The following is a 16,364-nucleotide window of genomic DNA, read 5'->3' as shown; positions in this document are numbered from 1 at the left end:
CTTGATTAATATGTTGGTTTCAAAGGCATATACATTTGTTAAAACTTGTCAAACTGTATTCTTGAAATCTATTCATTCATTTTATTGTATGAAAATTATACCTCAAAAAAAATTGACTAAAAAAACTAATAAGTGGGTTTGACGGATAACCTAGAAATGTTGGCTGAAATCTAACACATTTAAATAATATATAAACATGTATCTGTCAGACATATAAATAGTAACATTTATGTAAAATATTAGCAATCAGGATTCTGTTTCTTTTCTGAAATTCAGAGTTCTTTTCAACCTTGTACTGCCTTAGGGTGTGAAATGAGAAGGTTAAGATAGAAATTCTTTATATTTGGCTATAAAAAAGAAGTTTATACATTTAAAAGTTCATTTTTAAAAAATCTACTTAAAACATTTTTCCCCCCCAGAAATCTACCTGCCAAATCTGTGGAGGAAGCTTTACGTCACAGACAAGAATATGATGAGATGGTGGCTGAGGCTAAAAAACGAGGTATAAAATTGAAGCCTAATTGGTATATTTAATTTATTGATGTCAATTAGGAAGCTAAACCGTTGGTTAATTTCAACAGGAGGGTAGATGATGAAATTGACTAAGTCCGTTTTTAAGATGATGCTAATTTCTTATTTTTCTAACTAAATCTGTCGTTAAAAACAAAATGTCAGGGATGCCTGGGTGGCTCAGTCAGTTGAGTGTCTGCCTTCAGCTCAGTTCATGATCCTATGGTCCTGAGATCGAGTCTCGCATCAGTCTCCTTGCTCAGCAGGGATCTTGCTTCTCCCTCTGCCTGCTCTTCCCCCTGCTTGTACGTGCGTGCTCTCACTCTCTGACAAATAAATAAAAACCTTTAAAAAAAAAAGTCATACTGTCTGTACAAGTTCTTTTACAAAACTAATAGGAGAAAGGCAGCAGACTGAGAATTCTTATAATTGCAGTGATAAACCTTAGACTACTATTATTTTAACTTATGAATGGAGATGATATGAATTTATTTCATGAAGTTCACCTTTACAGTTTTTAAGCTTTTAATATAATTTAATAATTTTTACACTTTAACTTTCTGTATCACTGAGAATGCTATTTGAAATTAGAATTTGCTTTTGTAACTTAAATGGAGTCTCTCTAGAATCCCAGTTGTGTCATTTGGACAGGCACATAAATGTGTATTTTAGTAATATAAATACACACATTTATTTATTCTGTCTCTCCTCCCACCAAGAAGTATAATGTAAGGATAATTTAACAGTATTTATTTACTAAGCACCATTAGTTCAGCGTACATTTTCAGAAAATATTATATAGCTATGTATATTTTTAGACACAAGCCTTTTAACAATGAATTTTTTGTCTTTGACTTAAGTTAGTGGAATACTATCATAGTATACATTTCTATTTTGTGGCACTATTTTGGAAATGAAGTTAATTTTTTTAATATCATAAGAAACCCATAAGGCCAGTTATATCTTTCTAAAAGCCCTAATCATTTAAACATTGGTTGGGTTTATTTTACTATCTAGACTTTGAAATATTCCTGCCATACCCAACAAATTTTAATTGACTCTGAATTTTGACTTTACTAGTTAATTAATGTTTATGATAGTTATTGGTAAATACATAATCCTAACAACATGATATGGTAGAAATAACATTAAATTGGGAAATCAGAAGGTAATAGCTTTACATCAAAGAACAATATATATGGCATGATTCTGGTTAGTAAAAGAAAGAAACACAGGAAGTATAAAACAAGACGAATTCAGGGAGACAAACCATAAGACACTCTTAATCACAGGAAACAAACTGAGGGTTGCTGGAGGGGAGGGGGGTAGGAAAATGGGGTAACTGGGTGATGGGCATTAAGGAGGGCACTGGTTGAAATGAGCACTCGGTATTATATAAAACTGATGAATCACTGAACTCTGCCTCTGAAACTAATAATACACTATATGTTGATTAAATTGAATTTAAATTAAAAAGAAACCCCCCAAAAAGAAGGTAATAGCTTTAATCTTCTTTGATACTACCTGGATATGACTCTGTAAGTAAACCTAATGTTAGTTTCCTTAAGTCTGAAGTGAATGGGTAAGGTTGACTAGATTAAGGCTAAAACCTTTTTTGGTTTTGTTTATTATTATTAACACGTTTTTGTTTTAAAAGCAGTGGAACTCTCTACAAAGAAACCTTATATAGGGGTTCCTGAGTTTGCTGAGCTTCTGACTCTTGATTTTGGCTTGGATCATGATCTCAGGAGCTATGGGATTTAACCTTGGGCTCTGTGCTCAGTGGGGAGTCTGCTTGAGATTCTCTCCTTCTCCCTCTGCATCTCCCCCAACTCTTGCTCATGCTCTCTCATAAAATAGATCTTCAAAAAGGAAAAAAAAAAAGAAACCATATATAGAATCTGAAAATATACAGCAAATAAAAGAAAGAGCTGCTTCTTACTTGGCCTCCTGCTTGCTGCTTAAAATTATTTCTGAGGCATTTGTGAAGCACAATTGGTAAACATTCTGTCTAGCTGACCTCTGAAGTCCCCACTGGGTCTAAAATTACATATGCTATAAATAAACACATGTAAAGCATTATATATAATATACTGTTATTAATACACTAATAATTACGGTGATCTACAGTATATAATATATTAATATGACACGTTATATATCATAATATAAAATATATGGTTATAATTTCTCATATTCTATATAATTATTTTATGTACATATCTCTTTGAGGCATTTCTTGTTTTAAAATTGTGACTTCTGATTTTCTGTTATGTATAATTATAGTGTAATTATGTAATTATATATGTAATTTATCTTTTTTCTTTTTGAGGCATCGCTTATTTCAGAATTGTGACTTCTGATTTTCAGAGTGTTGTGTATGTGTGTATGTTACAGTTTTTTAAATTTCAGTCTAATTAGTAAAGTGAGACATCATAGTAGAAAGGTTTAACTATAATAGTGCCATTGGCAAAATTATTTTTTAATGTTATTTAATGTCAATTTTTGAAAAGATTCATTTATTTATTTTAGAGAGCATGAGCAGGAGGAGGGGCAGAAGGAGAGGGATTGAGAGCACATTTCAAGCAAACTCCCTGCTGAGCACAGAGCCAGATGTAGGGCTTGATCTCTTGACCCTACGATAATGACTTAGGCAAAAACCAAGAGTTGGTTGCTTAACCAGCTGAGCCACCCAGACGCCCCTAATGTCATTTTTTTTTTTTTTTTTTAAAGATTTTATTTATTTATTTGTCAGAGAAAGAGAGAGAGAGTGAGCACAGGCAGACAGAGTGGCAGAGGGAGAAGCAGGCTCCCTGCGGAGCAAGGAGCCCGATGTGGGACTCGATCCCAGGACGCTGGGATCATGACCTGAGCCGAAGGCAGCTGCTTAACCAACTGAGCCACCCAGGCGTCCCCCTAATGTCATTTTTAATGCCTCTTTTTTAGACTTAGGTAGAAAGAGAAGGGCATATGATCTAGCTTTTTTGTATTGAAATAATTTTTGCTTGTTTAAAACAGAAATTAAAGACGCCTATAAAAGAAAAAAAATAATGAAAGAACGATTTAAACAGGAAGAAAATATCGCAAGTGCAATGGTAATTTGGATCAATGAAATACTGCCCAATTGGGAAGTAATGTAAGTAAGCAGACTTTTCCTGAATTCCAGTCTGTCTCCAAAGATCTCGTGTTTCTAATTCTTCATTTTTATTAGTTCCAACATGTATCTCATGCTTTGTCTAAATGATACTGTTAATCATTGTCTGAAAAATTTCATGATTATTTCTGTGCCTTTAATTTTATAAATCCCTCAATCTCTAATACCTCCCTTACTGACCACCCTCTATGCCCGTCAGAATTGTACCTATCCTTTGAAGATATCCATCTGAAATGGGAGCTGATCCATGAAATGTTAATTTCCTCAATTACCATGTTAATTCTGACATATCTTTTGTCACAAGATGCACTACTGATGTAATAGCAGGTTTTTGCAAAGAAAACATTAAATATGCATATTCATTGTAAGATGAATGTTATATATTAAAATGGTTTATAATGTTTTCTTATAAATATGCTATAAATGATCTTTCCCTTCTGTAATGTCCCAATATAATTTGAGACTAATGTAGTTCTTGCTTTACTTTGCCTTTTGTTTTCTGATAATATTTTTGTACATGGCTTATCTTCCCTCTAGACTGACTGGAAGGTAGAAGGGAAATGTATTCTGCAGAGCCTAGTGTAGGGTATGCATAGGGAATTTGTTGAATATTGGTACAGTGTGACAGATAGCACATTAAGCTCTTTACATAAGTAATCACATTTGATTCTTACAGCCTTTACTCTCATTTATCTTATAAAGAAGCTCAAGGCCAGAAAGGTTAAATAATTTGCCCAAGGTTATACAATTAATGAATAGTTAAACCAGATTTGAATTCAGGCCTCTGACTCCAAAACCTACAGTTTTCAGTAGACTACACTGCCTCTCAAAGACTCCTTATCCTTAGTAAATACCTTGTGGTTTTCTTTTTGGTACTGCGTTGACAACAGATTTTTGTATTCCTTTTATCCTGTTTCTTATGTGATTGTCCACATATTTCTGATTCTCTCATTGTACCTGATAAGTGGCAGTTGTAGAAGGCAGCTCCCTTTAAATTACTGTTGTCCTCCTTTAGAGTACTGTGTATTCTTTAGGTTTCTGTTGCCTACTGACATGAACCCCACAGAAAGAATGCATCATATACTTAACCATGTTCTTAAAAAATCATTCAGTCACTTGGCCACAGACTAGGTAAACCATCATGCAACTAGTGTTTTTGGTATAAAAAGTAACTCTCTCCTTTTTTTCTCCCCCTTTAATTCTAGGCGTAGTACGAGAAGAGTTCGAGAATTGTGGTGGCAGGGATTGCCCCCTAGTGTTCGTGGGAAAGTTTGGAGTCTAGCTGTAGGAAATGAACTAAATATCACTCCTGGTTTGTATTCTATATTCAGTTACTCCCACCCATCCAAATAGCCATCTGCAGTGTTACAAGGCAGATTATTAGATTGGCCATTTAAAAAGACATTACCATATTTAATGTCATTTTAAGAGCATGCCTCATTCCCACTCCCTGTAAAACCTGGTATGATTTAATGAGTAAGTTTTTACATAAATAAGATTTATGGGTTTTCCTTTAGTTGACAACCATCAGTAGTATAATTGACATCCAAATATCTTGACTGCAGGTAACTTCTGGGATTCTAGGTAGCAGTGGATGTATAAGTATATAAAAGGAAAAATAAAATAGTCTGATGGTGGAAAGGTATCCCCTCTGTTTAAAAAAACATAAATACTGGTGGAAGGCTAGAAGTTTCTTTTCCTACATCTCTACCCAAACCACTCCTTTCAGATTTTTTTATTTGAAAATTTCAAATTTAAAAAAACAGAAAAAGAAGTAAGAAAGACTCTCAAAGAACCATTTTATTTTCTTATGCTTTTTAAAACCTTAAATGAAGAAGTAAAATGTAAAGTAGTTTTGATGCAGTAAAAAAAAGTTAAAATTAGGATGATATCAAATAGAGGAAAATGTAAAGTAGTCACTAATAAAAAATGTTAAATAGGTTTGAGTGATAATGACAGTGCTAGACAGTGGCACCACAGGAAGACGGAGGAACTCTGGTATAATTATGTGAATAGATTGTTGCTGTTACTTAAAAAATGTTATTTACATACTAGTTTTTTAAAACTCAAGCAGTAGTAAGGAACAAATTGTAAGTTTCTTCCCACTCTTCTACCCAGACTCCTGCTTTTGATCCTACTATAAATACAAGTTTAATGTATGTTCTTTCAGATCTTTTTTTATGCACATTAAAAAAAAGTGTGCATCAAGTATGATAATGTTTAAGGCTTCTCTTTTTCTTTTCCCACAAAAAAGAATGTATACCATAAGCTTATTTCATGGCTTATTTTTTTCACACTATAATCTGCCTTGAACATCCTTTTAGTCACTGCATACAAATATACATTATGCAATACTGTAGCTGCACTGTATTCCAGTTTGGCTGTACTATAATTTATTTAATCATTTTCTTGGTGATAGTCAAATCAATGACATATGTTAAAAGAACATCAGGGTACTATTTTTTACCTCTCAAAAGTGATTAAAATAAATGAAAATTATCCACACAGGGTATGACTGATAATAATATAGAAATATTTATCAAGGGCCTCAAAAAATAATCTTTCACCTATCTATTCTAGTTCTGAGAATAAGAAAATCATCAGGATTGGGTAAAAAAGCTTTTTTACAAGGATACCCATTGTAGCAAATAAAAAGAAATAAAAAACTGGACAGAATTATAACAAATCTAAATATTTATCTTTAGTCTTAGAAGTGATGCCAACTTTGAATGGTATGATTATGATTTTTTACAAAAAGATTTACTTAAGAGAGAGAGATAGTGAGAGAGCATGAGCAGAGGGAGGAGCAGAGGCAGAGGGAGAGGAAGATAGGTAGACTCCCTGCTGAGTAGGGAGCCTGATGCTGGGTTCAGTCTCAGGATCCTGAGATGATGACCTGAGCCAAAATCAGTAGTCAGACGTTTAACTGACTGAGCTACCCAGGCACTCCTATCAATGATTTTTAACATTGATTTTCACAAGTATCCCATAACAAACATGTTACCTTAAGCAGACTTTTTTTTAATTTTAAAAATATAATTTAAAGGAGGAATTAAGTGGGGTACCTGCCTGGCTCAGTCAATAGAACATGCACCTCTTGATCTTTGATCTTGGGGTTATAAGTTCAAGCCCCATGTTGGGGGTAGGAGTTTACTTTATAAAAAAATGAAGGAAGGAAGAATTAAAGAGTTTTTAATTTAGCTTAGAAAAGATTCAAGTCTACCTAACCTAACCATTTCCTCCAAATAAAGTTTTGTTTTGCCCTCTGTGCTTGAAACTAATTAAAAGGAAATATTTTTACATTACAATCAGAACTCTCAGATAAAACCCTTGACATTAAGGATTGTTGAACATATGGTAATTGTTTTAAGTCTTAAGAATTGGTTTTATATACAGATGAGGTGATAAAGTATTGATGGCTATTTGAAATTTGGTTTGTAGTTTTGTTGAGAACTTTGGCGGTAGAATGTTAAGTGTCCTAATACCTTCTGCATTAAAATGCTGGTTAAGTTGGTATTAACCTTTTATGATAATGCAATCATGAAGTTGTTTTTCAAGCTCAAAATTTATAAAGTTGGTAACATAACTAGGTCATTTACTTTGAAAGTAATTTTATATTTTCTCTACTGAACAGTTCTCTATTCAGGAATGGACTAGTTGATCATTCTTTTTTATTAGTGGTAGGAAGGAAGCTAAATTTCAATTGAAGTAAATCTACTTTTTTTAAAATAAGATTTTATTTATTTTTGAGAGAGAGAGAGAGAATAGGGAGGAGGGGAGAGGAGGAGGCAGAGACTCTCACAGACTCCGCACTGAGTATGGAACTCCATACACGGACGGCTTGATCTCGTAACCCTGAGTGAGATCATGACCTGAGCCAAATTCAGGAGTCTGACACTCAACTGAGTGTACCAGGTACCCTGAAGTAAACTTACTTTTGATAACTTTGTTTCCTTTTAATGACTCTTAACAGTTTGACTTTTACTTATTGATTTTAATCATGAAATTTATAACCCTTAGAGAATAGTAGAATGAGAGTTAGTAAAGTAAGAATAGAATAATGGGATTAGAATAAGTAGAATAGAGGATAAGAATAAGGTTTTTTTTTTTTAAGTCTTTTTTTTTGTTTTTAATTTATTTGAGAGAGAGAAAGAGAGAGAGAGCATGAGGGGGAAGGACAGAGGGAGAAGCAGAACCCCTGCTGAGCAGAGAGTCCGATGTGGGGCTCCATCCCAGAACTCCAGGATCCAGACCTGAGCTGAAGGCAGTCGCTCAACCAACTAAGCCACCCAGGCGTCCAGGAATAAGGTTCTAAAGTCAGTCATAAGTGGTTCAAATCTTGGTTCCACTATACATTAGATTTGTGACCTTGGGCAAATTACTTAACATCTAAGAGAATTAGTTTTCTTCATCTGTAAATGGAGTTAGAGTCTTAGCTATCTGAAAGGATTGCTTTAACAGTTATTTGTGGTAATGAATATGAAATTACAGCGAAAGTGAAATTTGCTTAGAGTATGTACAGTGTTATCATTGTCAGAAAATGAGAAAGTGAAACTTACACTGATCTCAAAGAGTTCCCAATTCAAGTCCAAGATACATGTTTAAGTCTGCTTCATATTCTACATTTGTAGATTCAGAATAACATAAATGAGGCATGTGGAGTCAAGTATGGAATTGAACTGAGATGCAAGTCTTCGTATTGTAGATAAGCACTGTAAATCTTCCCTGGAGAGATGTCCTTTGATGTTTAAAATGCATTACCATATTTTTATTAGTAGATCAATTCCGTGGCTCCCACAGGTGAGGATTTATTCGGAGAGCCTTTCTTCTTCCAGGACAGCTTTAAAATTTGAGTAGAATAGTGAGACTGGATGTGGCTTGGAGTCAGTTTGAAATCAGAAATTGTGAACTTCAGTTTGGTACCTGATAACTGCAAAAAAAATACTGCATATCTAAATTACAAGATTATATCTATCTCTTTTATCAAGTTATTGATGGATTCAAATAATAGAAATTTTGACTTTTAAAAAATGTTCTTTCTAAATGATTAGTAGTAATGAAAAATGAACAGAAGGGAGAAGAGCTCAACATAGCAAGAGCTGCTTGAAATATATCTAGTCAGCTTTTTTATAAAGATCTGATTCTTGGCAATATAAGAATACTTATTATGGTACAGTCATACATTGGAATACTGTGCAGTTGTTTTAAAAAAAGAAAACTAAAGCAGATTTATTCTCCTAATAAGGGGTAGCTTTAATATAATAAAGCAAGATGCAGGTTGGTGCTATAAATGCTGCCACACCTTTTTTTTTTTAAGAGGAAGATATATCTGTATATACTTGTACCTTCATATTTTCATCTTTAGATTTCTGGTAAGCATAGTTACATTTGAGGGAAGGAAATTTACTTTTCATTCTATACTGCTTTATACTATTTGAGTTTTTTAAAAACCATACTGTACTGCCTTTAAACAAACTTTTTAAAAAAGATTAATGAAAGCAAAAACACTCTTGGCATTTTGGGCAATATATAAATGTTGGTGTTTTGTAAGAAATGTTTTTTGCTGTTCATCTGTCATTGAAATGTTCTGTTCTTGTGTAATTTAGAATATCAGTAATGGTTAGAAAGTAAAGACCATTAAAATCTGAGGATTGAGGGAAAAACATTGTTTCTTTTGTTCTTGAAGTTGTATCAAGATCATGCGTGTGGGTGCATAAAGTGGTAGTCTCACAGTGACTGGGCACTTAAAATGGAAGAATATGAGTAAAGATATTTGAATGCAGGCCCTCCGACCAAATCTGAAGGTTAGGTAGCTTTAAGCTTTAGAAAGGAGTGTCCTAATGGAGAAACCAATTTCTCCATTTTTTATCCAGGAAAACAAGCACTAGCATTTATTGAGGGTATGTAAGTTGTCAGGAGCTTTATGAAAATTATCTTGTTTAATCATCAGTATTCCCATGAATAGGTATTATTTTTCTCCACTTTACAAATGAAGAAAACCAAATTCCAGAGTAACCATGTAACTTTCTTAAAGTCCCAAATACTGAAAATCTGGTATTTGAATCTAGATCTTACTGACTTCAAAAAATCATTTTTCTCTTACTCCATGATGATACTCCTAAAGGAGTAAAAAGCATCTCTTCCTGCCTCATACGTACATTCTCTATTGTAGCTATTTGGATGACCACTGTGCAATATTTTTTTGCTATCTTTCCAGTTGTGGTAATAAATAGTTTTGGTAGAATCAAGTTCTTTGATTTGCCACATTTTTGATGCCTGCTATATAAAGGAAGACCTGAGCTGTAATAGGATTTTTCTCCATTTTTAAGGGTAAAAGTTAAATCAGAATTATATCCATATATCCAATCTGTTAGTTAGAAGGTATATTCTCTAGATTCTTCACATCTCTGCATTTGGGCTTCTGCCCCCTTTACCCTCAGATGTTGCTCCCATCAAGGTCACCCATCACCTCCATGGCACAAATTCCAATGGGCATATTTCAGATTTTGTCTTGCTATATGATACTGGATAGTTGATCACTTCCTTCTTTGTGGCTTACATCTAAGTGCTTCCAAGATTTTACATATATTATCTCATTTAATATTTAAAGCCCTAGGCTGTAAGTATTAGTACTAGCTCCACTTATGAATGAGTTAAGTAGCTTGTCCAGTGTCAAACAGCAACTCCCTGTCCTATGTGTAGTTAGTGAAATGCTCTTTTCCTTTGGTTTCTAGGACAACTGGTTCTCTTTTATTTCTTCATGCATTTTTAAAAAGATTTTATGTATTTATTTGACAGAGAGAGAGATAACCAATAGGTAGAGAGGCAGGCAGAGAGAGTGGGAAGTAGGCTCCCTGCTGAGCAGAGAGCCCAATGCCGGTGATCATGACCTGAGCTGAAGGCAGAGACTTAACCCACTGAGTCACCCAGGTGCCCCTCTTCGTGCAGTTCTTATTCTTCTGATGTGCGTCTTCCCGTGTCTACCCTTTAAATATTTGTCTTTCCTGGCAATCCATATTTCTCATTTCTTCTTGCCCTAGTAATCTCCCTGAACACACTTATGAATGGTTTTAATCATCAACTGTATACTGATGGATCCCAAACTCTTTCTCCAGTATGCATGCACTGCCTTCAGATCCGGTTTGTCCAAAATGGAACTTAACACCTTCCTCCTTCCCACAAATCACAAATTTGCTTCTTCTGTGTTCATTCTCTCAGTGGCATTATTATGTACCCAGCTACTGTAGCCAGAAGCCTGGAAGTCCTAATGAGTCTGCCTTTTCCCCCTCTCTTTCAGCAAGTTTTGCTTTTTCTGCTTTCTGAATATCTCTTGTGTTCATTTCTTCTCTCCAACTGCACTATCACTGCTCAAGTTTAAGCCTCATCATCTTTTGCTTGGGCTATTACCACAAAACTCTAACTTCGCTTCAGCAAAATGTCAGCTTCAACCTACCCACAACACTACTGCTGGCTTAAGGAACACAGATCAGAGTGTGTGCTATATACCCTTGTAGTTGTAGATAAACTCTAATCCCCTTAGCATGCCTTTCAGGTCCCGTGACCAACTAGTGCTTGCCTCTGTCATCCAACCTTATCTGCACTTACTCCCTTACCCCTTATAATCTAAGCGTCCTGAAATCACTTGTAATTCATGCAAATAAGTCATGATCTCTTTTCTCTTTGTGACTTTGCCCATGACAAGAATTCTTAGAATGCCTTCTTCCACCTTGTTCTTTTATAAGACCCATATTTATTCCTTATGGGACAACTCAGTCATCACTTCCTCTGAGAAGCCTTCCTTTATCCCCTACCTGGGTTAGAAAACTCTCCAAGTGATCCCATGGTTCCATATATATATATTTCTCATGGCACTTAACTCTCAAAGCTGCCTTATTCCATGTGTGGCCCCAGGTTTACAAATGAACCTTTTCCATGGCCAGGAAAAAAAGGGTAAAAGTTAAAATATATGATCGGGGCGGCTGGGTGGCTCAGTGGGTTAAAGCCTCTGCCTTCGGCTCAGGTCATGATCCCAGGGTCCTGGGACGGAGCCCCGCATCAGGCTCTCTGCTCAGCAGGGAGCCTGCTTCCCTTCCTCTCTGTGCCTGCCTCTCTGCCTACTTGTGATCTCTGTCTGTCAAATAAATAAATAAATTCTTTAAAAAAAAAAGTTAAAATATATGAATGTATTTTTCCTACTATTTATTAATTTTTATTTTGTTTTCTCTAGAACTTTATGAAATCTTCCTCTCAAGAGCAAAAGAACGGTGGAAAAGCTTCAGTGAAACAAGTTCAGAGAATGATGCAGAAGGTGTGATTTTTTTTTTTTTTTTTTAGTACAAATTTCTGGGTGAAAACCCAGTCAGTGAAGATACTGGTGTGATTTTTACCATGTGTCAGGAACTGTAGCAATTGCTTTACAACATTGTTTCCTTTAATGTTAGTAGCCCTTTAAGTAGGTGGTATTATCCTGAATGATATAAGAGGAGACTGAGGCTCAAAGTAATTAACTTGTAAGCAGTGAAGCTGTGATGTAAACCTGTGTTTTTGGACCTCGGAACCCAGGATTTTTTCACAACAGTAAGACTAATAACTTAAAAACTGAAGTATTTTTAAGCCTACTTTTAACTTAAAGATAGATGGTCTTCACTCCTCACTTATGACCTATATCCTCACTCACTGCTTTCACTCACTCCCTAAAACATTATTTATAATTCTTATCGTTCTTAGCCTTTGTTCATTTAATTAACTCGTAGACCTCATCTTTCCCTCCATTCAGTTTTTTCCCTAATCATTTTGAATAAGATAGGAATACTTTTTTCCTGTTATCATTTATTAAATATAGGTAAATATACTCAGTCACCTCTTGTCCTTGAATAATGGAGAGCTATTTGTCTGCCAGTCACTTTTCTTTCTGTATTTGCTCTACTTCATAGATAGCAAACATTCTTCTCCTCCCAGTAAGTAAAACTCTAAAAATGAACATGATTTAGAATAGAGAAGTGATATGTGTTGCAGAGTGGTTTTCTATGAGTATGTATACAACTTTATTAAATTCCTTGAATACTCTACTATTTTTAGAAGAGTGAACAGTAGGTTAGGGAAAATTGACCAAATAAGGTTAGAGAGAAGATTTGATTTTGAAAAGGTTCATGTAAGTGTCATCCTGAGACCTGTTAGTTCTGTCAGCTATTTTCGGGAAACTAAAAGTGTAAGGAAGGTGAAGATGTGAGAAGCTATACACTGGGAAGGCCTTAGCTGTTTCATAATTCTTTTTGAATTCATTTTATGAAGTTTTGAAAGTATAAGAATTAAAATAATTATTTACTTTTGAGACATTTTGATCATGATTAAGTGGTAAAAGTTGTACTTTAGTAGAAATTAATTCGTGTAATGAAGAATTATTCCAATTAGAAACAGTATTCTATCTGATTTACTGATTTCTTATTACCTGTGTGTTTATAATTTGCAATTGTCATTTAACTTTCCTGGCCATTGTTTTTTCAACTATTACTTCTGCCTCAATTCCCCCTTTTTTAGACACGTGTGTTAGACTATTTATCAGTGTCTGTCAAGTCTTTCACTTAAAAAACATATTTTTTCCTTTCTGTGCCTCAGTTTAGATGATTTTTATTAACCTGTAATCAATTTCACCAATCTTCTTTTTTCCAATATTCATTCTATTAGATCTGTCCAATGAGTCTTTAATTTCAGATATTCTGTTTTGTAATTTAGAATGTCAACCTGGTATTTTTTGTAGATTCTGTTTCTCTGTGGAAATTCACCTTTCCATTCCATACATCTCCTCCCATTTTTGCCCTCTATTTTCTTTAACATTTAATAGTTAATATTCTTATTTAGTTCTAATACTGGATCATCTTCAAGCCTGCTTCTGTGGGTTTGTTTTCCTCTTCATTGTAAGTCACATTTTCCTGCTTCTTTGCATATCTTAAAATGTTTTATTATATGTCAATCATTCTATAGAAGAAGAGTAGATAAACTGAAGTTGATGTTTGCCCTGCAGAGGAAGCATGCTGTTTTCTGTCAGGCAGTTGGATTATCGCCTCAGTTCAATCAGTAACTGAGCTAGATTAGGCCAGGGTTTCAGCTTTAGGTAAGCTTAGTTCATCGTGGGTTTCACACATCTTGGTAGGAAAAACTGTCGTATTTTTGTTATAGGCTTCTCCCTCTCCTGAGATGCTCTCCCAAAGGCTTTGTAATTTGGGGTGATTTCCTTCTGCCTTTCTAGCCCAGCCTTCTGCACTTCACTAACACTACACAGAAGTCCCGTAGGGGTAAACCAGTTATACATTCAGTCTCTTCCAGATTCTATCACATCAGTCTTATTTGGCCATGGAAATATCTTCTGGTTTCTATTTTCTCAAGCAAGGGTACCTTTGTCTATGGCAGGCTCAGTCCCAAAGTCATGGCCCAGATTTGGCACATGCCTCCAGGAAGAAAAATGGCTCTTCTCTTTTTGGGATTTAAATCATCTGGACCTCTCTCTCTATGTCCACAGCATTCTTAAAAACCTTGTGCTATTTGAAACTTACTTGTTTTTTCCAGTTGTTATTGTGGGAGTGCTAATCTGCTCTTACCTTGTATAAAAACTGGAAGTAGAAACCTTTCATATACTTTTCTGATAAATACATAAATACTCTCTTCATGTAAGAAGCTCTTAAGTTCCAGCAAAAGCTGTGTGGCGTTTCTTTGAATTTCTGGATTATTCATCTTTTAACTTTCCTTAAGTAACATATCGATGCTATGTGATCATTCTGTGTGTACAAGATTGAACTGGGTATAGCCAAGTAATCATTTTAATTTTATCTACCTGACAAATGCAGGTGTATCTGTTGCTGATCGGGAGGCCAGTCTGGAATTAATTAAGTTGGACATATCCCGTACATTTCCATCCCTTTACATCTTTCAGAAGGTGAGGGTTTCTAACAAGTTGTAACTACTTTTAAATTTTTTTGTGATCCAAGGCAACAAATTCTCAAATGCATAGCTATTATTTTTTAAAAGGCAAAACTATAAAAATTAGAGACCTTTATATGAAAGTGTGGAACTATTAGGAAAATTCTGAAGGAATTTCTGTTATTTTGACCCATTGACTGAATGCATTGTAGTTAGCATAGCCCATAATACTTTTATTCATTATGGTGAATTTCTTTGTTTTATTTTTTACTCTGAAAGCTATTTGAATTTTAACATTTTTGCTTAGTCAGTTGTTAAAATATAAAGAACATTTTCCCAAATCTTAGTTTTCTAGGATTACTGTTGAAATAGGAAAAATGGTTCATAAAAATGATTTTGTGCATAGGCAGTCATGAGTTGCTTATACTTTATGAGAAATGATTATTATATTTTGTATGTACTTTTTATTTCTCACATGGAATTTCTCTAGATTGATACAATGAAATAAAAATTTTTACCGTTAAGATTAAAATTATTAATAAACTTAATTTGGTGTAGCTTGATGGTTTCCTTTTGCAAAATTATATGAAGTGAAACAGTCTGTTTTCATCATAATCTTATTGTACCAAATCTAGAAATCTTTAAAATAGTACAAAGACTGTATAACTTGCATCCATCAAGTGAGTTCATTTGACTTTTCTTTGGTTCAGGATTAAATATTTTTATTAATTCTTTAGAGAAAACATTGCAGAGCATATTTAGAGTATTTCTGACAGTGACACAATATACTAACTAAAACAACTCATTTAGGAAATGCTGGAGTTTATTTAAAAATTACTTATTTGGGAATTAACATATAGACAGTTATTTGTGTATTTGACATTTCATTTTTCTCTCCTAAGGGTGGCCCATATCATGATGTCTTACATAGTATCTTAGGGGCATATACGTGTTATAGACCTGATGTTGGTTATGTAAGTATTTGTTTCAATCTGGTTTTTGAATATAAACATTTTATCTATCTTATCAAAGTATCTTATATTATACTAGCTCCCAAATGTCTATATCTCTCTGTCTTATTTTTCTTGGGGCTATCAACCAACCAGAGAGAACTCTTCCCAGGCACTTGTGAGACTGCCTGCTAGATTTCTGGGAGAGCTACTGGTGGTTTTATTATTCAATTTGTAAGCCTTTATTAATTGCCGCTGTTGTTGGTGTGGTGCCTATTCCCTCCTCCCTGTGTCTGTGCCTCTGGAGATAAACCTCTTAGATTATGTTGGGTTGAGGGAAAGATAGGCACCTGTCCCTATAGAATAGAGGAAGGGATTTGCTCCTTGTATAAATTTTCAGCCAATCCTAGTTTTAGCCTTACTCCTCCAATTTCAGAGGGGCCTGTAACTCCAGTTTCTGAGCCTTGCAGATTTGTGGCAGAATTGGTTTGCTGCTTATTGGCTTTCTTCTCTGCAGATATCTTGGATTCAACATTCTCCATTTAGTTACAACTTCTGGAATGCTAGTGACGTTTTTATTTACTGTTTATATTATTTTTCCATTCTCTTTGTCTTCCTAGGCTCATATTGATTTTTTTCTTTAATGTAATTTTAGTTGGACTTGGGAGGGAACACAGAATAATGTGAATGCTCAGGGGCACCTGGGTGGCTCAGTTGGTTAGTCGACTGCCTTTGGCTCAGGTCATGATCCTGGAGTCCCGGGATTGAGTCCCATGTCGGGCTCCCTGCTCAGCGGGGAGTCTGTGTCTCCCTCTGAACCTCTCCCCTCTCATTCT

The 16,364-nt window shown here is 34.7% G+C and overlaps 1 protein-coding gene across 1 annotated transcript in view; it reads left to right on the top strand.

The window, feature by feature from the left end:
* The window catches only part of TBC1D12 (TBC1 domain family member 12), a 99,085-nt gene that overhangs the window by 72,627 nt on the left and 10,094 nt on the right, over positions 1–16,364 (top strand). The window contains exons 4-9 of the mRNA XM_080823294.1: positions 420–502; positions 3,529–3,646; positions 4,870–4,976; positions 11,892–11,972; positions 14,506–14,594; positions 15,481–15,552. Of these exons, the coding sequence (XP_080679420.1) occupies positions 420–502; positions 3,529–3,646; positions 4,870–4,976; positions 11,892–11,972; positions 14,506–14,594; positions 15,481–15,552 (550 nt within the window). The remainder of the gene's footprint in view (positions 1–419; positions 503–3,528; positions 3,647–4,869; positions 4,977–11,891; positions 11,973–14,505; positions 14,595–15,480; positions 15,553–16,364) is intronic.

The sequence above is a fragment of the Martes martes genome, assembly GCF_963455335.1.
Source record: "Martes martes genome assembly, chromosome: 14".
In the NCBI taxonomy this organism is placed as follows: domain Eukaryota; kingdom Metazoa; phylum Chordata; class Mammalia; order Carnivora; family Mustelidae; genus Martes; species Martes martes.
Note: the sequence above shows the minus strand (reverse complement) of the source record. Positions and strands in the feature narration are given on the sequence as shown.